The sequence below is a fragment of the Nycticebus coucang genome, chromosome 8 (genome assembly GCF_027406575.1).
Source record: "Nycticebus coucang isolate mNycCou1 chromosome 8, mNycCou1.pri, whole genome shotgun sequence".
Classification (NCBI taxonomy): Eukaryota; Metazoa; Chordata; class Mammalia; order Primates; family Lorisidae; genus Nycticebus; species Nycticebus coucang.
In genome coordinates, this window is record NC_069787.1 from 37,109,564 (window position 1) to 37,136,968 (window position 27,405).

Below are 27,405 nucleotides of genomic sequence, written 5' to 3' on the forward strand. Positions count from 1 at the left end.
GGCATATCTAGCTTAGGTATGTATGAGTGTCAAAAATTATCTGTGAACTTGAATTTTATTTAAATAATCCCTCTTTAGAAAAATAGCAGTGGCCAAGTAACTCTCTTCTACTACCTTCACCATGGATATAAACATCATGTATTAGCCTAATACGAGGTTGCTGAAAAGCCACATTTTTCTATACTGTATGCTTCAAATCCAAGAAGGTACTAGATAGAGCTAACTATTATAATAAGGGAAGTCATTAGCAGTGCACAGCTGCTACAAAGAGAAGGAGCAAAGTAACACAAAATTACTAGGAGAGATGTTTTACATGTAACAGATGTAGCAGAGTTTAGGGACATGCAGATTTTTTTTTTTTTTACACAAAGGAGTTACATAGCAATTATGGATGTTTTTCACAGCATTTACATGAAGCATAATGAAAACAAGGACCTGGTTGTCTTCTATATTTTACAAAGTACTTTGCAGGGAGGAGTCCCCCTTCTCTCCAAGGAGGACCCACCTCGTTGTAATCAAAGAACTTAAAGTATAGAAACAAAGGGTTTCTATCTGTTCAAAAAAACTATATTCATTGACTCTCCACTCCAATCCTTGGATGCTGTATACTGATTGCACATGTCATAATTGTAGGCCTTTCCAGCTGTTCATTAAAAAAAAAAAAAAAAAAGCCCCACAGGCATTAATACAACTCACCTCCTTGGGGAAACTGAGTTTCACAACAATTCTTACCCATTTCTTTTAGAAAATGTGATGAGCACTGATATTTCCTGTTTTATTATAAAATAATTTATAATCTATGGTTTGGAAAATACCAGTTAAGGAGGCTTGTGGCTGCCTTTGGCTCTTTTCTCTAGACTGAGATAACAGTGTGGTCACCAAGTAATCATTCTGATAGGTTAACAACTGTAAGAACAGGGCTAGCCAAATTTGGAATATTAGGACCTGTCTTTTGGAATTGCATTAAAAATCTGAGGCATGGGCGGCGCCTGTGGCTCAGTCAGTAGGGCGCCGGCCCCATGTGCCGAGGGTGGTGGGTTTAAACCCGGCCCCGGCCAAACTGCAACCAAAAAATGGCCGGGCGTTGTGGCGGGTGCCTGTAGTCCCAGCTACTCAGGAGGCTGAGGCAGGAGAATCACCTAGGCCCAAGAGTTGGAGGTTGCTGTGAGCTGTGTGAGGCCATGGCACTCTACCGAGGGCCATAAAGTGAGACTCTGTGTCTACAAAAAAAAAAAAAAAACCTGAGGCATGTTCTTGCGGATAGTTTTGAGGGCAGAGAACTTTTAAAAATGGATTTGAAACGAGTCAACATCCTTTTGTTTCCTGGTTTTGAAGGCCATTTGTTTGGCATGTACTTTTTCAGGCTGCACTATTCAGATATTTTATGCTGAGAGACTGTAACTTTTAGTATGCTAGTCTGAGATTCATTTCATTGATTTTTTTTTTTTTTTTTATCCTGTGGCTCTGACCTCCCTAGCAATGGACTAAGGTGGGGCCTCTATTATAATAGAATGCAACTGACCCAGACTGCTTGGGAGCAGCTGTCTGTATTGTTTAAAGCAGTCATTCAATATGACCAAATTCTTTGTTATCTGAAATCCCTGTTCTGATCTGTTGCCTCTATTTCACTTTTCCAATTATGTGAGTGACAGAAAACAAAGAATAGTCATAAATAATGTTAAATCTTTGATTTTATAAGAACTCATGGGGTTTGCCTGAGGCCTTCTGATTTTGTCTCATAGATAATAACGTCATCTGAAATCCCTTGCAGTACTGCCAGGGTCATTTAAATGCTGATAATATCATCTGATCCTGGAGTGGCTTTTCTCCATTAGAACTGGCATTTCAAATTTAATATGATCTTAATAGGTGTTAAAATCCTTTCAAGTGACACTGGCTTACAGGGTATATATGCTAAAGTTACCTACTCAGCACTCTGATAAACAGTTTAAGAGTAAAGCTTGTTTGTATTTTATTGTTTGTAAAACAAAGCTGGAATTCTCAGAATGAATAGTCTGAATAATAATAGGCACACAACCACAGGAGAGGGCTAAAGTACAACAGGAGGTTTAAAATAAGGTACAAATAAAAAAAAAAATGAACAAAGGAAAAACACTAGAATTTGATATACCCAGAATTCTTAGGAGATGGCAGCCAAATCCCTCCCGCTCAGAAGCATGGATGTCTGAAGCTGTCTAAAGAACACTGAAGGCCAACTGTCCTACTGTTCTGCGGCTCGATTCGAAAAAATAATTCAACAAAAACACATCTAGAAATATTTCAGATAACTCAGTTCCACAAAGCAAGCTGAGAAGAAAATATTTTGGACCTGGTCACCGAGCATTAGGCTGAGTAGGTGTAACATGGCTGTCGTCTCATTCAGGCGGCCTACAGTTGTGTCAAGGAGACTGCGCTACAGAACACTGATGGGGTCGGGCCATGACGGTAGCCCAGAGACTGTGCAGGGTCAGACACAGAGCTGCCCCTGACAGGTGCTGGTTACCCTGTGTCTTCCTGCTTCTACCCACTCTTGATCAAGCTACAAGCTGCTGCCAGACTGATTTTCCCCAAATGTTGTGTTGACTTTGTTATTGCCTTACTCAGAAACCTCTGGAGACATTCCAGATTCCTCAGCCAGGCTTTCAGGGTCCCATGCTCTTTCCCACTCTGTTCCCAAGCCCAGACGGTTTTAATTCCGTGCCCTTTAAAAAGACCATATGATTTCCTGCTTTTTGCTTCTTTGCCATTTACCTCGCTAAGAATCTCTGTTCTCTTCTACCCACAAATCCTTGCCTGAAATGACTGCCCTTCCCATCCAGAAAACCAAACCCAGCCTTGGAGGTGAACACAGCACCTATCATTCTGCAGCTGGTCTTTAACAGAGTTGTTTTTCACGTGCGGTTTGTGAAATTCAGCTCACTCACTTTTTTTCTCCCTCTTCATAAAAGCATCAACTTTAATGCACAGCTGGGAAGGCCCACAATTATGAAGGGCCTTATGACTTTCTTCATCATGAGGGTTTAGGGATTTTTTAAGATATTTGAGCACTAAACTGGCATTTTGTCATGAAAGCTCAGGAAGCTCCAGAGGGTCATTTTCTGCCCTCTAGTAGAGGGCTCTTTGCCCAGCATGACACCCCTGACCGGGACCTCCTCATTACGTGTCATCGGCAACCCTGGACGCCTCCACTCATTACTTAAATTGACTGTGGCCACTGGTCCCTCAGAGCATGGGCTCAGGTGGACAAAGCTTTGTTCTCTTGATTTAAGATGAACAACTAGCCCAAATTTAGCTCAGCTGGTTAATTGCAACGGCATCAATCCCGCCCCCCCCCCCCCAAAGGATCGTGTCAAGAGGCTATAGACTCTAGCCTCACCTCTGTACTCAGCCTTTAAACTTCTGATTCTCCCAGCCCCTGCCTACTAATTCTTTTGACCTATGGAGCTTTGGAGCACCCTCCTTTTTGAAAGAGCATGCTAGTGCTGCACCTTCAGAAGCCGTCTGCATTCTGACTGTGGGGGGCCGGGGAAGAGGCTGTCGATCTCTTACTGTGACTCTGAGAAACCACTCCCTGGGAAAGACAGTGAGGTTGAAGTTAGCTCAGGTAGCCAAGGGAACAGTGTCATGGAACACTATCGTGAGACAGGGATTAAGGTTATTTCCAGTGACTGCAAAGTCTGCTTAGAGCTATGTCACTGCCAGCTTTTCACCACCTCCAAAATTCATTGGACAAGGACAAAAAGCTAGCTTTCCCCATCACTTCTAGACAAAGATTCAAAATTACCACCGAGTCGTTTTTCTCATTCTTCACAGCAGCTAAGTTCTGAAACTATGACAGTTATTTACCCTGATTTTTTTCTTTCAAGATTTTCAAACAAGATGGGTAAATAGAACGTTTGCTGAAATGACCGATCAAAATTCATAGGAGCTTTTCTCTTCCGTGCTTCTTCAGAACTTTATACCTGCACGACAGCAAAGATTTTGCTTTGTCTGTTTTCTACTTTGAATTGCATACCCTCTGGTCTGTCCTTCACCCTCCAGACTACACTCTTTGAGGGTAAGGATTGTCTCTTTCATCTTTCTACCTTACATCATGGCCAGGAAAGGTAGGTATTCAGCAACTATTAGACGAATTGTTTTACCTCCTCTTAACAGCGAGGTATCAACTTTTAAAGTAGTATTTCTCTATAATGTTAACACTTTGACTAATTTTAGGCCTCTCTTCAAATATTGGAGAAGATTTTTTAAAGTCAAAGATTCTCAGCTACTTGAGAAGGCTCTAGAACAGTGTTTTTCCAACCTTTTTTATCTCATGACACACTTGAACCTGTAGTTAAACTTCTCTGGCACACTTAAATTATGTTGATTTAAAGAGATTAAAAAAAGAGAATATAGGGTGGCGCCTTGGCTCAAAGGAGTAGGGCGCCGACCCCATATGCCGGAGGTGGCGGGTTAAAACCCAGCCCTGGCCAAAAACTGCAAAAAAAAAAAAAGAGAGAATATACTTACTGTGCTTTGAACTTTTTTTGGAAAATAATTTAATTAATGATCCTTCACATTTTTTTGAGGCACAACTAAGATCTTCTCATGGCACATGGGTTAAAAATCCGTGCTCTGGATCTTACAGACCAGGCCACCGGCATGTGGCACTCTCAGTGGAGGCTCCTCATTTTAGCTGCTATCTCCCCAACCTCTACCCCCTTTTTTCTTTTTTTTTGCCAAAGCACAGCTGCAAGATCAGTTTTAGACAGATAGGCTAGCAAACTGGGTTATTCTGCTTCTGACTTCAGCTCAATACGGGACACTACTGTAATGAAACGTCTGGGTGGCGTCGAGGTTCCAGTCACACAGCCCTAGTCTTCAACCCTACTGCTGCCATGTCAAAGCTTAGCCACCTAGGGCCTCGATTTTCTCATGAGTAAAGGTTGCTTGCCTGTAAATTGGAGACAGTAAGACACTACCTACCTGGTGTGTGTGGGGGGTAGTTTTGAGGTAGGAGTGAAATAATTCATGCACAATGCTATGTAAATCCTGGCCACCATTATTCCACAAAATGTGTCTGGAAATCTGCGGTTGAGATTACTTTAATGCTCTTACCGTAATATAGGTTTAAAAAAATTACTATTACAATCTTTTTCTGCTCAGTCTTATATGGCCTATTATCATTTCTTTCTTTTTTTTAGCCTTTTATTATTTCTGTTCATATAATAGCCTTAACAGTTTCTTATGTATTCTATTACCAGTTTTCCCTTTGAGTCAAATTATAAAGAAAGGAATATTACTATTTTAAAATACTTAAAATTTTCCCTTATAGGGTGACAGTATATTGGCGACACGTCCTACTGTGTTTTTCTCCCCTTTATGTGGCTGCTGTGCTGTTTGTTTACAAAGAAAGGATATCCTTCTTCTTCTGAATTTTAAACCTTTCAAACCAGGGAAGATTGTGAAATGGTTACAGTAGAACGATGCCTCCTTCCTGCCTGTCCTCCCCATTCCACTCCCATAATTGTCAACTAATAAAACTTATGCTGGAAAGTTCAATGTACATGAACAATGCTTTTAGGGACTGTATTTTTTTTTTTTTTTAAGGATAGAAACAGGGTACAGATGCCCACGATTTGTTAACAGGCACGATTTTGATGAAGCAAACCCATTTTAAGTCAGATCAAGTTTACAGAGGTGTAGCTGATTATTTTGAATAATTAAATGGTGTCAAAACCAGCTGTGATGAATAGCACTGGGGTCTCAAATCATAAATAATTGAGAAACCAGAGTTGCATTTGATCATCTTGATCAAATTCTGCTCTCCAGAGGATAAATGTTTGTCCTGAATACCATCAACATTGTTAAATGCCTCAATATTCTTGCTCAGTCATCCAGCCAACAGTCGATTGAACTAAATCACTTTAACACCACACACATTTGCTTGTCCTCATGAATACAAAATGTTGACTTAAACCATGTTCTTTGTAGTTGAATAGGCACCTTTTTGGTAAGCCTCAAATAGCTACATTAAATACTTGACATGCTTTAGTTTGTTCCATAAAAACACAGGACTTTGCAGAATAAATCATTCTGCTCAGAACAAAACAAACAAACAAAAAACTAAGAGAAAGACTTAATTTAAAATGAATTGTCAATATAATTGCCTTTATGATAGCCTTTGGGGATTCCAAATTTGCACAGAGAGAGGGGCTTTTCATCCTGTTTTTATTTCTCATTGTTCATGCAAGATAATTGCCCCTTCCAGCTGTATAACTCCTAGATGATCCCAAAGTGCTAACCTTCCGTTCATTTCAGTCCCATCACCGATTCTGTTAAAAGAGGTGCGCTAGCATCATCATCATCATTTCCATTTTAAAACAGAAATGAGACAGAGAAGGGAGTCGACTTACCCACAAAGCTAGAAGACAGCTGAGCTGCCATGAAAACTTGGCCTCCTCGGCACAACTCTTCCTGCCAGAGATGTGCCTTAGTTAAGCGCCTCAGTGAAGAAAAGGGCAGTCTGTTTAATAGCTCCTCATTGACACCCTGTCACTGCTGAACTGGCAGGGAACCCAGAGCTGGCAGGGTGGTGCGTGCTGCTCTCTACCTTGTTTCCTACACACCAGTTCTTAAAATCCGAAGGCTGTGTTAACCCACGCCTTCTCTCCAAGGATTAATAATATGGAAAACAACAATAATCAGCCTTTGCATGATTCTTAACAATTAGCCCAGCGACTTGCGAAGAGGTTAATTGTTATGTTTTCTCCAACAATTTTTAGGATGTGGGTCCCATTAGTGGCCATTTCTTTAAATGGGGAAACTGGGAACCAGAGATGTAGTGTTTGGCCCAAGGATCACAGAGCTTAGTACGACTGGTGGAGCCAGCATCGCCTTCCTCAGATGCCAAACCCGTCTCCAGCACGCCACATGCACGGCAGGGAAGACATGGAATGAGGGAGCTTTGCGTTATGACTGTTGTTCCCAGTTAGAAGATGAAGAAGGAATCTGAAAAACAGCTCCCACCGGTTTGCCTCTTTTCTAATACCAAGTCTGGTCTTTCACAGAAACGAATGTTCGGGACGAGCACAACCAACCTGTTTTCACCTGGTTTTACTGGGAAAGGAAGGCCTGTTAAAGTCACCAGTGACACTCTGGTTTCCCTGAAGATTGTATCATTCTTAACACATTTCCCTAAAATTACAATCCCTACTTTCCATAGTTACTATTTTGTTATACTTGGAACAAATTTAGTTCAAGTTTACAAAGATCTCCGAAAAATAAGAGCGAGTTTTCTGGAAATCAATTTCCAGTTTTGAAACTTACCTCAAAATCCTCAGAGAACCCGTGCTGGTTATTAGAATAGAGCTCACCGATGTGTTTACCAAACTGTTTGACAGGAATGGCTTCCATGTCATCTGGGGGAATAAAGTGATATTCAAAGTCACACAAAATACTTCCATAAAACAAATGATACTGGTAAAGCAAATCACACTTATCTGAGACAAATATTTGATTTTTGCAAAGAGTGATGTAATTTATTGCATCACCTGAAGTAGATGTCCTAAAGAAAAGTCTCGGGATTTACTTTACATTAGGATCTCATCATGACTTAGATGCCCATAAGCCAGGTTAAATACAGCTTTTAAAGAAGGTACACAGAGAATTCCCTTTACTTTTTATATTCATGGCAATTTACATAGTCAAATTACCACATCATCCTCTGAGGAGTCTGAATTTATCAAGGGTACCTATTTGCCAAGACATTTTATCACAACCTGTGTTTTTTTTGTTTTGTTTCTATTTCTTAGAAAATCGCTATTCAATGGGATCCAGCTTGAACTTGGAGCAATTAAGTTCTATTTCCAACCTTTTAAAAAGTCTAAGTAATCTTTTATATACAATTACAGATAGATGCCCTTGTACCAGCTGGCTCTGGGTACAATGCCATCTATCTTTAAGTATTCAAAATTTTAGCTCAAGACAGCTGTGTCTACACGATGCCAAATAATCAGTTTGACTGAATTAACTGGATTTTTTTTTGGTGTTGACAGACTAGGTACAGATTCAGGAAGACTCCACATTCCAATTCACTACGGTGTTGTCACTTCAAAAGGACACTTTCCATTCCGGAGCCCAAGTATGTTTTAAGCTTATTTTTCCAGATCTTGTCTGATACTTGAGTACCTCTATAAAACGGCCACACCCAACGAACTGAGCCCCCAACCTCCTTCCTCCCTTCTCTCTCTCGACCCTCCCCCGCAAATATTTCCTTTTAAAAATACTCTGCTGAATTTGAGATAAACAACAGACATGACATTTACTTTATTCAGAGTGAAAGATCTTTGGCAAACGCACAAACATCTAAACTGCCACAGATGCTTTTCTTAGCAAAGGGTATGAAGATCTGTATGTGTAAATGAGGTCCTACTTTGGCAAGAATTTTATAGATCCAGGCCTGACAATCTGATTTCTCTTCATCTGGTGACAGTTAACATTGACTATGTCATTCCTTCTCTTCTTTCTTTCCAGAGAGCAAAGCTCTAGGGTGGCTTTTTGCATCTATTGACATTTTCAAACTCGGATCATTCTTAAGCGGAAAATAGCATTAGTTTGTCTAAGGAAGGTGACTTACATGCTCTTAACCCGAGTTGCTTAGCACAGAAATGTTACCTATCAAATTGGTGATGCTTTGTAAAGGCAAGTTCTTTCTGTGTGAACAATTAAAGTCCTAATCATTTTAATAGGCAGCGTTATGAAAAAAATTGCCAAGTTATTTACAAATATTTCAGAATTGAAGATGTTCATGAATATGCAATCATTTTGCACGCCCAAGAAATCTATATCTCCCGTGATGTAACCGGCATTAACAGCGTAAGCAGAGCCAAAATGTTTCTCCAGAATATTTAGCAGAATGCACAGTTCAAAAAAAATCTCCAAAATCATCTGATCACTTCATTTAAAATGTTCAGAAGCAAATTCTACAATAATGATCAGTGACCATGAAATGATCTCAAGTTAAGCTGAGAAAAGGTTAAGACACACAAAGTTGGAGAGTCTCTACAAGATTAACCTAAGGATAAACTCATTTTCAAAGAAGAGCCAAAATGAGTCACAAGCACCATAAAAACCCTAGAATGTAGACTATTGCAAGTCTTTTCTATTCATATAGAAATGAAAGAAAGATAAAATACTTTTCAAGGGTAGAGCAACAGAGTTAATAGTGTCAATAGGTCAAATGCAACATTTATTGCATAATAATAGTTTAGAATTTTACATTCAAGAAACTTAGTCATGATTAAAGACATGGCCTCTAGTTCAAAGTAAAAAAAAAGCTTGACAGCTTTCGAGCTGTTTTAGTGTATAAGGTAAAAACTGCTACCTTTTGAAAGCTATAGCCTACCTCAAATCATTAAAAGAAATGCTTTCAGGTTAACAATTGTTTTTTCCTTCAAATTGCTCAACTGTAATATCCAGACTAATGTCCCATGCCCAGAAATCAGTATGCCTGCTACCCACGTTGGCTAGATGCAGCAAAACCCCAGCAGAGCTCAGTAGGATAATCTTGGAAAAATATGACTCACTGGTCTCTGGCATTTGCATCTTTATCTGAGGAAACGTTAACCACACCCTCTGGGTTTCCAGCCACCACCAATAGCATCATAGAACCACCAGAGAGGCAGCTATGAGTAGTGATGTGCGCTGTGCTGGGCACTGCCAGATACACACATAAGAAAGTTATTTGCCTTTCAATCAAGATAAATAGCAGAGGGATCATAAATCATTTTTCTCTTTACTAAGACGAATACAAGTCCATGACTGACTAGAAGTCCTAATTGTTTTCTTCTCATATAGTTTTTCCAACAAATTCTCTCAACATAAGGCAGATTATAAAATTAATTTAACTAGCAGAAGATCAAACAATTAGGACAGCATCAGAGAACTCAGCTGCTCACTTTTTATGTAGTAAGGTCGTGTGTGTTTTAAGAAGGTATCTATCCATAAGAAGTTATCTCCACCTAAACATCTGAGTTTTATCAAAGATTGCAGAGAATATTAGCAGCACCAACTAGGCCAGGCATGCACTTTCTAACATGGCCTCCAAGAGATAGGTACTATTTTCATACATCTTACAAGTTCAGGTGGGAAGCTAAAGCTGGCTGTGGACCAAAGGAAAAGAGTGCTGTGCCTCAGGAGGGAGAATGGGAGGCCACGGAATGAAGCATTTTCTGAGCTCCTAACACTGAGCCGGATGTTAGTCAAGGGCCTAATCAAGGGCCATGTTTGTATTGCAGAAGAGGTGAACATAAAGTAAGTGCAAGAACAGTCTGTAATTATAGCATGAAGACTCCAAGTGACGTCAAAAGGATGGGCTTAAGGACCTAGGTGAGAGTGTGTGTCACTGAGGTGGTGGTGGTGGGAGAAGCATGAAACAAACAGGCTTAAGGACCTAGGTGAGAGTGTGTGTCACTGAGGAGGTGGTGGTGGGAGAAGCATGAAACAAACAGGCTGGACTCAAAGTGAAGATGTTTTCACTGATCACAGGTTAGATGGGAGATTGTTCTGTGTAACAGAAGAACAGTGTAATGAGCCCTTACTGGTTGTTACGGACTGGGCTTAATGCTTTTCATATACTTACCTTTACAAAACCAGGTGAAGGGAATGTGTTACCCTTAAAATACATTTAAGGGAAGTAAGACTTGTCCAAAAAGACACAGGTAAATGTCAGAGCTGAAATTGGGACCCAGGTCTATTGAACCCAAAGCCTGTGCTCCTGTCTACTGTGATATATTATTTGTCTTCATTCTCAAAGCACCACAATTTCAAAGAAGAACAAGGGGTGAAACAGAGTTATCTTGGTTAAATTGATAAAATATTACATTATAGTACAATTTGTCCCAATAATTTTACTTTTAAAGAATTTTCACTGGGAGGCTGAGGTGGTTGGATGACCTGAGCTCACAGGTTTGAGACCCAGCCTGAGCAAGAGACCCTGTCTTTAAAAATAGCCGGGCATTGCGGCGGGCACCTGTAATCCCAGCTACTGGGGAGGCTGAGCCAAGAGGATCGCTTAAGCCCAAGAGTTTGAGGTTGCTGTGAGCTATGATGCTATAGAACTCTAGTGAGGGCAACAAGGTGAGACTCAGTCTCAAAAAAAAAAAAAAGAAAAGAAAAAAGAATTTTCAGATACCAAAGTTTTAAATTAGGCAAAATTGGACAGTGACCATTATTGCCAAATCACCCCATTATAAGATATTCGATAAACTGAGAATCAGTACATGAAGAGTAGTAGGCTTGCTGTAACTATTATTATTTATGCTTTGCTCCAAGATTTTAGCTTTTCATGGTTAGAATTAAACTGTGTAAGAGGCCTCTTATTCTAGTCAATCTACAATGAACCCTCCTTACATACCACTTCTGACGAAGCTTGAAATTAGTCTCTGGCTCTCAGGTATGTGCACCAAAAGCAGAGCAGCAGGAGGGGGTGAACTGGTGACGGAAACAACTACTGTGAGGAGGTCACCAGAGCTAAGATAATGTTGATCTCAAATGCAACAACTGTAGGAAACCAAGAACGGTGCGTTCGAACCTACAGAAAGCTGTTTCCCAAATCTACAGGTATAGACATACCGTGGTACTTGCATCTTCAGAACTATGAGAGGGAAATCACCGATACTTTAGACTGCTCACTTACTCGTATATGCTACATTTGCTTTCTCTTAATTTCAAGGAATCACAGAGATGAATGAAAAGAGAAAAAGTTAAGCTTTCTTTTCTGCAGTTTTTGGTTCGATATCAGAAAGGGGAAAGCAGCAGATAGGCTGTCCCTGAACATACAGCCCAGGGAGGAGCTGCCCCGAGGGCTGTCATGGCCGCATGAAAGAATCATTCAGGACACGGACTGACAGTACCAGCTGCAAGAGAAGAGGCTCCCCCAAAGTGCAGGAGAGCCCCGAACAACTTTTGCAGTGGTCTTTCATTGAGGGGTAAAACAAAGGGTGGCAATAGAGTAGCTATGAGTAGTAGCTCAAGGAAATGATCTTCAAAGGTGGCCAGAGGTATGTACTTCAGGAAATGATCCCCACAAGGACTAGGTGCAATTGAGGGCCCAGCTGCAGTGCACTGCCCAGCAGCGGGGCTGTTAGACCCTAACTGGCGACAGTGGGTAGCTGTTATTTTCATCGGCAGCTGCAGATGGAATGTTTCCTGTGTATTGGGCACCCATCCGCAAAGGTAAGAGGGGAAGAGCCAGAGCCAGACTGTGTGACCTCATTTCTCTGTGAGTCCTTTTTCTCATCTATAAAATGGGAACAACACTACCCACTTCATAAAGTGTTAGGGAAAGTAAACAAGATTCTGCAAGTACCTGAAAGAGTGCTTGGCATTTACTATATAGTTCGTAATTACGACTTCCTGTTAGGTGCTACTTGCTTCACACACACAGCCCTACGACTTGAGGGCTGTGATTACTCCTATTTTATAGATGAGACAACTCTGCCTAAGAGAGTTCATCCAAGGCCTGCTGCCATTATCAAGTGATAGGGAGGGATTAATTCCAAAACCTTGGTTCTTCCATGTTCTATTACCTCCCCAGACCTTACATTTGAAAGAAATTTTCTAATGAAAAAAGACTGAAATGATATGCTTCGCCTTTAAGGATAAGTTTCAGTTACGTGGAAAACTGGCATGGGAGGACTGGTCACCTGGATGACAGGTAAATAAAGTGTTACAGCATTTCCCTTCCTGTCAAGATACTTAGCTGCCGGCGTTGGCTAGCGTCAGGTGAGTTTAAGAAAAGATCCCTTCTTGCCTCCTCTGCGCGTGTGGGGCAGAGACTGAAGAGGTCCTTAAGTCACTGGCTCTGTGAAAAATCCCTGTGAAGTTCATGTAACCCTTAGCAGATCTCCTCACTCTATCCCAGAGTCCAACCAAATCTCCATAGGCAGGGAGAACATAAAAGCCGATCCTAGTCCATGGCTCACATCAGTGCTGCTCAGACCTTTCCCACCCCACCCCCAAAACCCCACCCTCAGCCGCTGCCTCCAGTCCTTAAGGCCAGGCTGTTATCAGGTCCTGTTAACCACAACTCTAGTGGACAGAACTCAGCTCCTCTGCTCTCTGCCCTCCCAGTCTCCCAGAGGCCAAGGTCAGGCCTGTCTTGGTGCTTGGAAGTACCTCTGTTTCAACTTAACGAGATAAAGCAAATATAGAATAAAAGAACATTATCAGGTTGTAGTTCCTGAGTTAGGACACAACAAACAGATTTTTGTCTAACTCAGACTCTTAGGATGCAGGGTGTGTTGTGGTGATTGGAACATTTTATTTCCTGCCATAAAAAGAAATCTCTTTTCATTTATGACACAATGAAGTCAATAAAGAAAGGGCTTCATTATAGTCAAAAGACTAATGAATTTCCTTTGGAGATAATCTCTGTATAAATAAAATATGCCAACAAGGTTGGTTTAATCCCAGGGGTTTTAAACTGCACGTTTAAAAGGCCTTTATATTGGGGCACCCTGCTGAAGCCAGTGACCTTCAAATTATTAAGATGTATTTTAACTGCTGGAGAGGCATAAATCATTTCTGATTTCTAAGCTACTGGTTAGCAGCAACATTTTGTTTTATAATGCTCTTATTAGAAAAGTAGGTTTTCTAATTTTCAGAGAAAAGCATTTGTAAGGACATTTGTGTTTGACAATTGGTACATTCGGAAAGCCCTTTCTATATGCTCTGTGACAGGTTAATTTCATTAGTTAGGTTCTGATTTTAAAAATGTTTGTGTAAATGACAGCCTAAAAGAGTAAGTAGTATAGTTAATGCAATTTGTAGATGACATATATGTAGGAAATGCTTCATTAACAACTGCAACAAAAGTATTACTTCAGTTTGATGTTTCAAAAGAATATCCCAAGGTTAATTAATGGGTTTTAAAAAATACTCGTCAATGTTAAGAATAATACGGCTCTTAAAGACAAAATTTCAGTATCTTAGAAGATGGAAAGCATACGAAGGGACTGGGTTACTCCATTCCATTTTGCTTTAACAATCAAAAAACAGTACTATGGAACATTTGATTTTGAAAAACCATTAGTAAAAAATATTAAGAGTCAGAGCCCCTTTCATTTTGTGTAAGTCACAGTTTAACTTACCCTCCCCACCACTTTCTCATACATCAAGCCTGGAACAAGCACTACACTTCAAAAATCTTCCTGATCAAAGAACTGAGGTTGGCTGGGCATGGTGGCTCACTCCTGAAACCTCAGCACATTAGGAGGATCGCTTGAAGCCAGGAGTTTGAGACCAGCCAGCGCAGCATAATGAGATCCCCTCTCCAAAAAACATTTAAAAAAAAATTAGCCAGGCCTGGTGGCACATGGCTGCAGTCCCAGCTACTTGGGCGGCTAAGGCAGGAAGACTGCTTGAGCTTAGAAGTTTGAGGTTACAGTGAGCTATGATGGTGCTGTTGCCTGCCAGCCTGTATGACACAGTGAGACCCTGTCTTGAAAAAAAAAAAAAAAAGAAAAATAGAAAGAACTCGTGTCATTTTTACAGTGATTGGAAACCGAACTCAAAAGCACTTCTTTCTCGGTATATAAACACTCTTGGATTATGAGTTCCTTCTAACCTTGCTGTCTCTCCTTAGCCACCATATTTAATCTCCAGCATGTTCACATTTTTCTTAAGTGTAGGTGAGACCAAGAAAAAAATATCTCTCCTAAAAAGATTGTCTTTGCTGTATTAAATCACAAGAACATACTGAAGATATTGAATTTCATTTAGAATTAGAAAAATTAATAATTCTTTAAAAATTCCTATAAAATGTTATCTCCAAGGGATATGTATTAAGAAATTAGTAGCTTTCCTTTATCATTTGCCTATTTTATAATACTTTTCAAAAGTCTGGGTAATTTACCAATTCCACTTATGCTTTGGGATTTAAAGATCAGAACTGTTTGTTTATGAATTTAAACCATAGTAGAATCATTCCATAGTTGCTGATTTGGGGTCTAAATGTGTTGAGTATTCAACATGTCTGTGAATTGTTCCCTAAGTCATTTAAATCACACAGACCTGTTTTTGCACAGGGAATGGAAGCGTATTGCTGGGCTGAAAGTCTTTTTCTCAGGAAGCAAGAGAATAAAAATAACTCAAGAACAGAGATGAGAGGGGAGATTTTTTAATATGGAGGAACCTTCAACCTAAAATTATGAATTGCCCTTTAGGAGGACAAAAGGGAATTTAATGGAGAAGGAAATGGCCAGTGCTAGTAAAAGAAGATAATGATCAAGAAGTGTGAAAAAACTACAGAGAATATTCACATGTATTTGGAAACTCCTTGATTTAATGAAGCGATATCCAAATGAGAAGTCTGAAGTCTTGATATAACAAAATTGTCACAGTAGCATGCTAAGAAGTGGCAGAGCATCTGTGCTTTGAAGTCACACAGAGAATGTCAACGTTAGTGCTACTGTTCGGCTACGTAACCTTCAGCTAGTTAAATAATGTCTCCAAACCTCAGTTTCTTCATCTATAAAATGAAGTATCAATCGCATCTGTCTCTACAAGACTATAGTGAAAGTCAAGGCTTAGCTGGTAAATCCGCAATAACTATTACGATAATGATTTTTTTTTTTTTAAAAGGCCTAACTGAAAAATAAGTTCTAGGAAGAAAATATATTACATATTCTATAGTGATGACCCTGGAGTTCTATTTTTGTAACAGCATGGTACCTGAATTTTCAAACTCACCCTGTTGTACATATTTTTAACCAGCACAATGGTTCAGTATACTGTTGGTTGTCTGGAAATATTCTTTTTAAAAAACATCACTTAGAGAAAATGAAGAGCTTGTGATAAAATAAGTTGATAATTCTGGGCCTAGTACTCGTTACTAGGTCTTGAGAAGTATAAAATATAACTGAGATTAAATGGGCAGAATAAATATTCCATATAAGCTTTATAAATCTCATATTATGGGATGTCCTAAGTCACCCCTTGAGTTGTCATACACAGGGAAAATGGGAAATTGTAGCCACATGTACCTTTATCCCCAAAATAGTCATTACAAAATTTTATAAAATATTTACAAAATATTCTCTAAGTGTTGGCCATCTCTTTGTAAAATTTTGTAATGAATATTTTGGAAATAAAGGTATATCTAACTATAATTTCCCATTTTCCCTATGTATGGCAACTTCAGGAGTGAATTTTGGGACATTCTGTATTTATAGAAATAAGAACAATTAGTTAACTTCCTTCCCTCCCTTCTCTTCCCCTCCCTCCCTACTTTTCTTTTCTTTTTAGGGACAGAGTCTCACTTTGTGGCCCTTGGTATAGTGCCGTGGCATCACAGCTCATAGCAAACTCAAACTCTTGGGCTCAAGCCATTCTCTTGCCTCTGCCTCCCAAGTAGCTGGGACTACAGGCCCCTGCCACAGTGCCCAACTATTTTTAGAGATAAGGTCTCACTCTTGCTCGGGCTGATCTTGAACCCATGAGCTCAGGTAATCCACCCACCTCGGCCTCCCAGAGTGCTAGAATTACAGGTGTGAGCCACCAGTCCCAGCCTGAATTAGATAATTTCTAAGGTAAATCATTTAAAATAATCCCACAGAGAGTTCCACTAAAGAAGAGTTGTGGTAAATGCTTTAATAGAATCAAAATAACTCATGAATTTATTAAAAACTGTGTTTTTCTTATGTAATACGCAGCTGGATTATTATAACCAGAAGAAACCATAAGAATAAATAGGATAATGGATTGTTAAAAGTAGTTTATGAATTAAAATACTTTATAATTATTAAGTAGGACCATGGGTTTTAATTAAGACAAATAAGAGATAGTGATCAAGCAGAAAGCTTTTTAAGGAAAGGTCATTTAGGGTAACTCTTTCCCAGTTAAGGGTGAAGCCAGCTCCCCTGTTTGGGTGTACCCCTGTTAAGGCTATCCTATCTATGAAAACTTGAAAAAAAAAAAGAGAAAGATTAGCCTTACTCATGGCTTCACTAGGTGAGCTCTTTACTATCACACCACCTTACAATATTTAAAATGACTCATTTCTACGAATGTGTTAGAACTTGTCAAGAATACATCTGTGCTAAATGAGGTTCAACTGAACACCACGGATTTCTCAGTCACTGGAGAATCTAAAGCAATTTCCTTTCCATGTACTTACCCTACCAGTGAGTGCGAATTAGGAGAAACTCACATTTAAAAGGAAGAAAAACACACATTTAAAGAAATGACTTAGGGTTGTGGTATTTAACTTGGTAATTAAACAGGTAGCTGTGAAACAAGGCAGAAAACATTCAAGAGCAATTGCTGATCTGAGACAACTACTCACGGGTGCGGCAAGGCAGGCACACAAATGGTGTTGTCAGAGGATTCAATCGAGTTCAAAGTTCTAATGCCCAAACGAAAAAGAACAGGGTGAAGTGGGCCATCCCCAGTGTATGTAGTTCAGCATTAGGGACAACTGTAACACCAGAGCCATGCAAATCTGCATGACTGATGGGATTAACAGTACCATGATTTGGGAAGGAAAGTTAGCCACAAAATGATCCAGTAAGAACTTAATCAGAGACTATTCTGTTACCTCTCTTGCTTCTGTGTGACAAGATTTAGTGAGAAAAGCTGACTAGAATGGCCAGACCATGGACAATCCCAGCAATATCTAATGACTTAAAACATACAGACACATAAAGGGCCAACTAAGTCCCCAGGCATAACCACGCCTAGTGACAATTTATAAACAATGGAATTGGTACTCAAAGAATGACTTTTCTCTGAGTTGCACAGCCATGACCTTTTTAAGAACTTTAAGGAAGTTTTGCTGAGATTCGTTCATTCATTCAAGTAGGTAAAGAGTGCCTAATATGTGCCAGGGATTATTCTGTCACTGAGGATGTAGTTACTCATCCTTATGAAGCTCTTGTTCTGATAATGGAGCCAGCAAACAAAACAAGCGAAACATACAGCATGTAAGTTGGTAGAAGTGTTCTGGAGAATGAGGTAGGTCAGAGGATTGGTGCAGAAAAGCTGCAGGTGTGTGTGGGAGGTGCCACTATAATAAAAGTAATACCTCTATTTACAAAAGAATAATTAATGTCAAGGGGGAACATATATCTCAAGTTATCTGAAGATAAATATTTAGAAACACATAATGAAAATTCCAATCTGGCAAAAGAGAAGAGAGGCCAAATAAAAATGGTGGTGAGATCTCCACTTCCCACATCCTGTGTTTTCCACCTAACTCACCGCTGCCTTCCACAGGTCTATGGCGCTTGCCAGGGTTCCCTGCAGTGTACCCCCCCAGTAACCCAGCACTACCACTAATGGAGAATTTTATCTTTTTACTCAAGGACAAAGGAAAAATACTACAGACGAATAATGCATCCCAGATTTCCACACAGCCTGAAAACCAAAACTTCCTGCATTAAGAAATATTATTTTCAGAGTAAAGAATCTTAGAAGAAAAAGCACCTTAAAAAAAAAAAAGTGTCATAAATTGTGATTGAACAAGGTAAATGCAAATTGCCTATCCAAATGAAATTCAGTCCAAGTAGCTGATATATGTTTTTTGTATGTTTTCCCTCTTTCCTACTGTTACTTCCCTTCCCTGCCTGGGACTCTACACTGTACCGCTTCAATTACGTTTCCTCTTGAAGAGGATTTCATTACTGTGCAGATATACAAAGGGGAAAAGACTTCATTAAATTAGCCTTAGTTAAGGATCTTCTAGACAGGGCAAGCTTTAAAAGGCTATAAAAATAGTATTTTGTCATGGCTATCACATGCAACTGAGAATAAAAGAGAAAAACAATTAGCCCACTGGAAATAAGAGTGGTATCTCACTTACCGGGAATAGGAATAATAGGAATACTTTCATTGGGGACCACTCGAGGCGAATTGCTATCTTCCACGTAGAAATGAGCAGTCTGAAAACATTTTCTGTGCATATAAGAGAAAAACATGTGAACAATAACATACACTTTGTCTGAATTCAACATTTTTCAATTCTTCTCTTGCAGAATTTCCCAGCTTTAAACATCACACAGGCTGAGGGCCAACCATGTCAAAGTAACAAGATACAAGGAGAACAGTGAGCAGCCTGTTAGAGGAGCCCCAAATAGCTGACGAATATTCATTTTTTATTATAACCGTGTGTAACCTGCTAGTTAAAAGTGAAAGGGTTAAAAATGAATTACTCGATATGTGAAAACTTGGCACAGAGCGAACTTGCTGCACAAACTGCTAGGATTATCCCATAATATTTCTAGATTTGACAAGATACAGAGGAAGAGTTTGCTATTCTAACCCCCCAGCACCAAGTTCAAAACCACACCTCTTACCCCCATCAAATGTAGTCAACAAACAGCCCAAGCACACAATAGCACCATACTGTTCATGCTTAGCAAAGGTCCCTGAAGCCTCAGCTCTTTAAAGAGGTCAGAGGGCTTCAAGGGGGCAGGCACTCAAAATCAGAGGCCCTTGCCAGAAAAGCACCTGGCACAAGGCCCTGGAGCCCTCCAGTGTGACCTGCGTGTCCTTTGTTTTGTTTTTACCTGTATTTCAGGCAGAGCAGGGAGCACACACTGGTCATCATAGGACAGGCAGTGAAGAGAATAGCCATCAGCAGCTCGCCCAGACTCTGCCTCCTGATGCTGGCCGGCCCTGAGCTTTCCAGCATCCACGTCACTGCTCATTGCAGCCCTAATGAGCTGCCGGAAGCACAGCCTGAATATTTAATGAGGCTGCTCAGCATGAATGGCTATTGTGACCAGAGAAGGGTCCCTGTTCATCTGGCGGAGGGGCTTTACAATAGCTGGCCCTACTGCTGGGTCTTTTAGCCAAACAGGCGGCATCCTTCTGGTGCCCGGTGTCACTGGGCTCCATCCTCCTCCTCTGGCATCACAGCCTCAAGCGACACTCACACACCCCACAGCTTTGCTTTTTCTCAGGGCCATACTCCAAGGACTTGAGTAAGTCGACTTTTTCCCAGACTTGTCCCTGTTCATCTAATCAAAAGTATCCTGGGATGGTTGTACTGGATATACCCTGTTTCTGTGAAGCCAGAGAAGAGGACTGTGATGGGTGGGAGGTTTAGAAAAAAAGTCCAGCACCTCTACAAACCAAAGAAGATCTCTGGGGGAGGGAGGAAACCGCACAGTCATCCAGGTATTTCTGTCTCTAAAGAGGGCTATTAGAAACACAGGTAGGAATGATCACACCACACAGCATGAAGCCCTTTCTTTAAGCACTGCCTATTTTCAGAAGGAAGACACCTCTAACCAAATGTTCATTTGGACAATCCAGAAGGGATCTGGATGGCCACCCCAGACCATAAGGGGATAGTTTTTGTCACTCTCACTTAGCTGCCTTTACCTAAATTTGAGAAGAATTATCAGTTGGACTTAATTACATAGACATGAAATGTTTATAATATTATAGGGCTCTGATGCTAACCAAATCTAAATGGAAAACAATGGAAATCCATGTGAAAAAAAACCCCCATGATTATGTTGTTTGAGGTAATAACTTCTATTTCTAAATTAGTCATCTAGTTTTCTAGTCTTGGATTCCTTTCTCCCCTTCTTGGCCTCTCCAATTTGTACATTTCCAGAATGCAACATTTGAGTTAAAACACAGGTTATGGACTTCACAAATGAGCTAGGACTTTAACCACATCATAGCTAAGGAAAATCTGTTTTTGTTGACTTAGAAGATGACAGTTGAAGTACTTAATAACCAAACGATTGCTCTTAAGGCATTCTTTTACAGGGTCATCCTTTAATAAACGATAACAACAAGGAAACAACAAAAGAAATAACACCTACCTATTTTAAAACCATACTCACTGTGCCTCTTAAGTGCCTAAAGCATAAAGCTATTAGGGAATGGAATTGTTATTGGCCAACTTCTACTAAAGCCCAGGAGCTTGGAAAGGATATGGCACTACATAGATTTTCTTTTCCTAGAAGACAGGCAGACGGTTCAGCTAGGATCTCAGTTTCATGTGGATCTACACCCTTGATGCAGTACTGAAAGCTGCACATTATCTTTGAAAAAAAAAAACAGCAGTGTGTACTGAAGCAAATCACACTCTAGTGCCCCATGTGCTGCTGTTTATAATGGATTTTCCCTGGAGCAAGATAACTCTGTGATTGCCAGAGAAAAGCACACAACTGGGGATGAGGGTCAGAAACCTGGGACCAAAGCTCTTGTGATCTGAAGCGCGCTGCACGCACATCGCACGCTGTCCTTCCTACCACACAAAGACGCGGGTGGGCAACTCACTACGGAACTTTCAGCGTAATGCCTTCCCTGAGAATAAACGTTTCCGTGGCTTCAGCAAATGTTTGTACAGCACCCCCTGCACGGCCTCAAGTGTGTAGATAATGCCTTCCCTGCAAATGGCGATAATCCCTAAAACCACTCCCGAAAGCCTGGCTAAAAGCTAGGGCTAACTGATAAATAACAACTTAAGTAACAGATGAATAAAAAGAAAAAAAAAATCGATTCAAATCACCTGAAATCTTTCCCCTAATGATAATCATTATTCATATTTGGGAGCACATCCTATGCTTTTCCTTGACTTAATCGTTGATTATCTACAGTGAAGGCCTGGGAGAAGAACGGTAAACACGGAACGTGTTCATGGGGAAAATCCACATTAAACAAGTAAACCAATGGTTTCAATAGTCAAGAGCTATGAAGAAAATAAAACAGAACACCATGGTGCTAATCGATGAGGGTAAAGGAGGGACTTCACCGAGGAAGAGGTGGCACTAGAGCTGAGGCCAGATTAGGAAGGTCTTGCTTTGTGTATTTCCAGGGGAAGACCCTTGGAGGCAGATCAAGCTGCTTGTTAAGGAGCCTTGGAGCGGAGAGCTTGGGACTTGGCATGTTGTGGGAACTGACAGGAAGCCAGAGGCAAGAGCAGGAAAGGCCACAGAAAGTACGGCGGAGAGGTGGGCAAGGGCCAGACCACGGCAGATTCACAAGGCCACACAGAACCTCCACGGGTGTCTAAGACCAATGGAAAGCCAGGAAGGGCTTTAATCCATGGAGTGGCACGGTCGGGTTTGTCTTTTTCAAAAAGCTCATTTTGCTGCTATGTGATGAATGGATGGAAGGAGGACATCAGTCAGCATGTTGTTACTGAAATCTCACCCAAATGCAAGCAGGCTGTTTTCTGGGGGTTTTATTTTTCCAAAACAAAATACACCTTTCTCCTTGATAACAGGCATAGGCTGATATCTTCTTTACTAATGTTTGCTTAATCTTTCATCTCACAGAGGGTACTATACATTGTTGATATTTAGTTTATTCCTTTAATAACTATTTACTGTGACCCTCCTCTAGACCAGGGACTGAGCAAGGTAGTAGGTTGCTGTCCACTTTTCATTGAGGTAACCCTGTGAGATCCCTCTGTGTGTACATACTCTACACCGTGTGCGTAACGCCCAAGAAAAGCAGCTGGATAGTGCATGACATATTTTAACTTGCTCATTTCCAAGAAGTCCCTAGAGAAACTTTGTTTCTGGACCTTGGTAGCCAAGAATAAAAAGGCAAAGGAGGGATTTTGGAAGGAAAAGGAAAAGACAATACACGTTTTAATACTCTGAACAATGGTACGTTCAAAGAGACAGTATTGCCTCTGATTCTGAGCTCAGGGGATGGAGACAGAGTTTCTGAAAGTGCTCTAGTGTGTCACTGAGCCTGCAATTTCAATCTTGTATCTGGGTCCAATTCTCTTTCAACTAACTTACCCTTAAAATCCCTCCCTGAATGAAACAGATTTCTAGGATCATGAAAAGCCATTTTCTAAAATTATAATTTCTTCACAATGAACATTTGCTTGTACAAGTACTCTAAAAAGGGAAAATGATGAAAAGGATCACGTCTGAAATGAAAAAATACATCTTCCAGTTTAAGTACAAATTATAACCCAATGAATGCCCAACGTACATTCCACGTGTCCATCTCTCCCTTTCTGCTTACTTCCCACCCTCCCCATGGTGCTGTGTCCCCTTTAGGAACTGAGGCCAGGTAACAATATTTTCACTGACCCCAACTGGCCTAGTAATGATCTAAATTAATTATCTTCTGCTCTCCCTAATCAACATTTTCATCATATATTTTTCTGACACTTTCACCTAATTTAGTTTTGGATGGTCTGAAAGAGCCTCTCTCGTTAGTAAAGTTTCCAGGCAAATAGTGGTTATAATTCTTTTTTTTTTTTTTTTTTTTGAGACAGAGTCTCACTCCATCACCGTTGGTAGAGTGCCATGGCGTCACAGCTCACAGCAACCTCAAACTCTTGGGCTGAAGTGATTCTCTTGCCTCAGCTTCCCAAGTAGCTGGGACTATAGGCACCTGCCACAATGCCTGGCTATTTTTCTGTTTTTTTTCTTTTTTTCTTTTTGGTTGTAGTTGTTGTTGTTTGGCAGGCCCTGGCTGGATTTGAACCCACCAGCTCCAGTGTATGTGGCTGGTACTCTAGCCTCTAAGCCATAGCGGCCGAGGCGGTGGTTATAATTCTTAAACCATCTCTTCAGTTTAGGGAGCTTTAAAAATGCCTACTGCATGAGCCCCACCCCTGGTGATTCTAACTGAGAGATGTGGAACACATCCCCATGTATTCTGAAAAGGGTCCCCTGAGGATCCTGGTGTGCACCTTTCCTGGTTAGGAACCATTGTGATGAAAGGAAAGTGGTTCCTGAGAGCCTCCAGCACTGTCACTAAGAAGCTGTGAAAAACTAAAATAGTCTTACAGGGCAGGTACTGTTAAAGGCACCCATAAAAGTAAGACTAGAATTTATTGGCTCCCATATGGGATAAGAAACAGTCGTTAAGACTTCAAGGGGGTTAACGTAATCATCTCAAATACAGAAAGAAAACTGGTATAGTGCATACTTGAATAAGAATTTTAAAGTCTTCTCTATTTCTGTTAGAACCTAAGAAACAGGATGGCATTCTCTGGAGCACAGTGTTCTGCCATTCTTCTGAAGGAAAGACTCTTCTCAAGTCACTGAAAAAAACCCTAGATTTCTCCAACTCAAAGTTTTCCCTCTACCTTTTAAGCCACTCTTGTGGATGGCTTTATTTGTCTCAGACCAAAATGAATTTCAGTTTCTATGAAGAAATTGAAGTTGTCAATATTACGTAGTTCATGGATGTTCTGACATTCTCGATTCCAAGTGTCCTGCCACTTAGCAAATTGGAAAGCCATTGTGTTGGATAGCTTTCTAAAACCCATCCCGTCAACAAAGGACCAAGACCAAGCTCCCAGAGAGGAGCAAGAGACAGCTCAGTTTGCACAAATCAATTCAAACTCATGGGACAGAATGAAAATAAAACAAGGGCTGTGAATCCACTGGTCCCTAAGTTGGTCATATTACTCATATATCTCTCTAGAATAGGCATAAAGGTATGGATTTTTATTACAACACAGACCCTAAATGCCACGTGGGTGCTGCAAACAAAGATGGCCAACATATTAGATCTATGCACATCTATGCACAGAAGAGAGTACTTTGTTCTAAGTAGCAAAATGGGACCAAGCTTCCTATAATACTCTTCATTCATTCATCCCTTTTTAGGAAACCATGCAGGGCTTGCCTATTTAAAAAAAAACATGCTTGACTTCTTGACTGGAAGTCAAGAGGACAAAGATAGTGTGTGACATCATCTCTGAAGCTGATCAAATCTGTGGGCATTCTGGTTAGCGGCTCCCTTGGTTTCCAGCCCACCCCCCACACCTGAGGTCCAAATCTGCAGTTTTTCTGCAGGCCTCGTGGCAGAAGTGTGCATGTGTGCATGAGCCTGGCTTCTAAGAAGCCTATGGGATGCAGAAGGCCTATGATCATGAACATTTGCTCGTGGGCTGAAATGTCTAAAAATAACTTCCCAATCTTTCAAATAAGGGAGATATTTTGAGGATAGAGACCCTGCCACAAATCAAAAATTTTAGCCTTGAAAAAGCAGAACACACACATGAGCAGAGTGTGTCTTCTAGACAGGAGGCAGTAAGCATGGACCGGTGTCAGCTGTCAACCTCACGCACGTCCCTGAGCTCCCACTGAAGCATACCGTCAGCACATGACAGGTTCCAGTGTTTAATTGGCTCTCTTGACTAATGAAACACACACATACCCCCAGCTGCTCTGACAGTGCTTTATAAGTATTCATAAAATTCAAGTTACAGAGGTTTACTGTTCAAACAAAATGTAGCAAACTACAAAGGTAGGCAGAAAATCTCAAGATTTCTGAACCTCCATTTCCTTCCAGGATAGCTGCCACATTTTTAAAGCAAAATTACCCAGAATGGCCAAATTTGTGCATAAAGGCCTTCCTCCCTGCTACTTCTGTTTTTTCAGGACCCATTTAGATAACCACTGATACGGGCTTACCATTTACTTCTATCTTTTTCTGCCTCTCTGACTAGAACCTGGAAATCATTTAGGTGACTAACACTTTTCAGAAGCAGAGTGCTGATGCTGAGTCCAGAATGATAGAAATGTCTGGAATTCCACTCAACACTGCTAGGGACCAGAAAGGCTCCCCCCAAGGCAGCATCCACACCTGCGTACCAGGGCGGGAGTTCCTCACGTGTACACACGTCTGGATCAACCTGTACATCCCTTTCGACAAGTTTGAGATGTCACACCATTCTCAAACAGGGTCTGTGGCTGACTACTATAAAAAGCCCCTGCAACACCATGGCTGCTGGGGCATGGGCGGGCAAGGGGGGAGGCACAATATGGTTTCCAGACACACACAAAAATCCGGAATTGCAAACCTACCAAATGTTGATATGTGAGAATTAGAAACCAAGTCACTGTCTTCAAATTAAACTCAATGGCTTTATAATCACATCTGGGTGAGAAGGAGTTTGTGAGCAGCGTACAGCTCAAAATTCTAATTGTACACTAGAGCGATGGTTGGCTGAGCTGCTGATGAATATTAATTAAACAATCTTAACTGATTTAGAGACTGCCCTCATTTAAATTTATAGTGGCATGCCCGCTAATAATCCCATTTCTTCGTATGTTGTAAACAACAGAAATCACATTAATATTTACTTTTGTAAACGGATCTGTTATAATAAACCCTGTATGAATAAGAGCCACTTATAAACAGAAAGCTGAAAATCTTCACATGCCTTCAACAAAGAGGACTGAGAGCTGCATTAAAAAGACATGGATTGATTCATTAGGGCAACATGTTTCAAGAAACTGAAGTGACAAATACAACAATAGAAGAAAAAGGCTACTAGCTCTGTTGGGCTTTTCCTCAAAGAGGAGTGTCTGTTTGAAATAACTCTGGAATTCCACTTGGAAAGGAGCCCAATTTAAGTTCTAAGTTGAGATTCTTCACATACAACAACTCACTGGCTGCTAAGTTTCCTTTGCTGCATGTTAAAGGATTCAGTTTATAAAACTCAGTTTACACTCTGAGTATCTTTTCAGGAAGAGATCTTCTAAAAAGGGAAATTTAGAAACTAAAATATGCTTCTGGTGGCCCTGTTTTCTAAATCATAAAAGGGGACATGAGATTTGACAGATGTGAGTGTGCTCTGGGGGATAATCAAATGCTATGTGTCACCGCAGGGCTGCTTGGAAATCCTGGGGCATATGGTTGTTATACCTCGGATAAACCGGACATGTCGGATACGGGGTGGGGAGGAAGAAAGGAAAAGAAAAGAGAATAGAATCATGCAGAAGATGGATGCGGTATGAAAGAGGATGCAAATATGTGTGTCAAACTTCAAAGAGGAGAAAATGTTTCCCAGTATTTTGGATTTCACATGACTAGGAGAGATGTCCCAGTTCACTCTTGTTACAGCTGGAAGTGACAAAAATTTCATTCCCATGGTGAGAATTTTATTGGATGATTCATATTGCCTGTGATTAACATCTTTAGGAAGGTGGGAGAAAATTAACAAGTTACAGACACAAAAGTGGTCTCCAGACAATATATTCTCCTGCTAAATGTTGAGTTTGCCAAGAAATCCTTGTGGACACCCAGGGCCAAATGAAGTACTGGTAATGATCTCCAGGAGATAGGAGAGCAAAAGTCTCTTCATAAACTGCATTTGGGGGCCCAGGTGACTCATGCCTATAATCCTAGCACTTTTGGGAGGCTGAGGCAGGGAGATCTGCCCGAGACCAAGAGTTTGAAATGAACCTGGGCAATAGCAAGATCCCATCTATACAGAGAGAAAACAAACAAACAAACAAAAGACAAAACACAAAACAAAACACCGTATTTTGACAAGACCAAAATACTGAACATGACAGGTTCTTGAGGTTTTGTTTTTGAGACAGTCTTACTCTGTCACCATGGGTAGGGTATGGTGGCATCATAGCTCACAGCAACCTTAAACTCTTAGGCTTCAAGAGATCCTCCTGCCTCAGC

At 40.6% G+C, this 27,405-nt stretch overlaps 1 protein-coding gene across 4 annotated transcripts in view; it reads right to left on the reverse strand.

Annotated features, from left to right (window-relative positions):
- Positions 1-27,405, reverse strand: part of PTPRG (protein tyrosine phosphatase receptor type G) — a 773,199-nt gene that overhangs the window by 42,077 nt on the left and 703,717 nt on the right. For all 4 annotated transcript variants that reach the window (XM_053598712.1, XM_053598711.1, XM_053598714.1 and 1 more), the window contains 2 exons: positions 18,842-18,933; positions 7,309-7,400 (listed from right to left, as the gene is read on the reverse strand). In XM_053598712.1, coding sequence (XP_053454687.1) covers positions 7,309-7,400; positions 18,842-18,933 — 184 coding nt within the window. The remainder of the gene's footprint in view (positions 1-7,308; positions 7,401-18,841; positions 18,934-27,405) is intronic.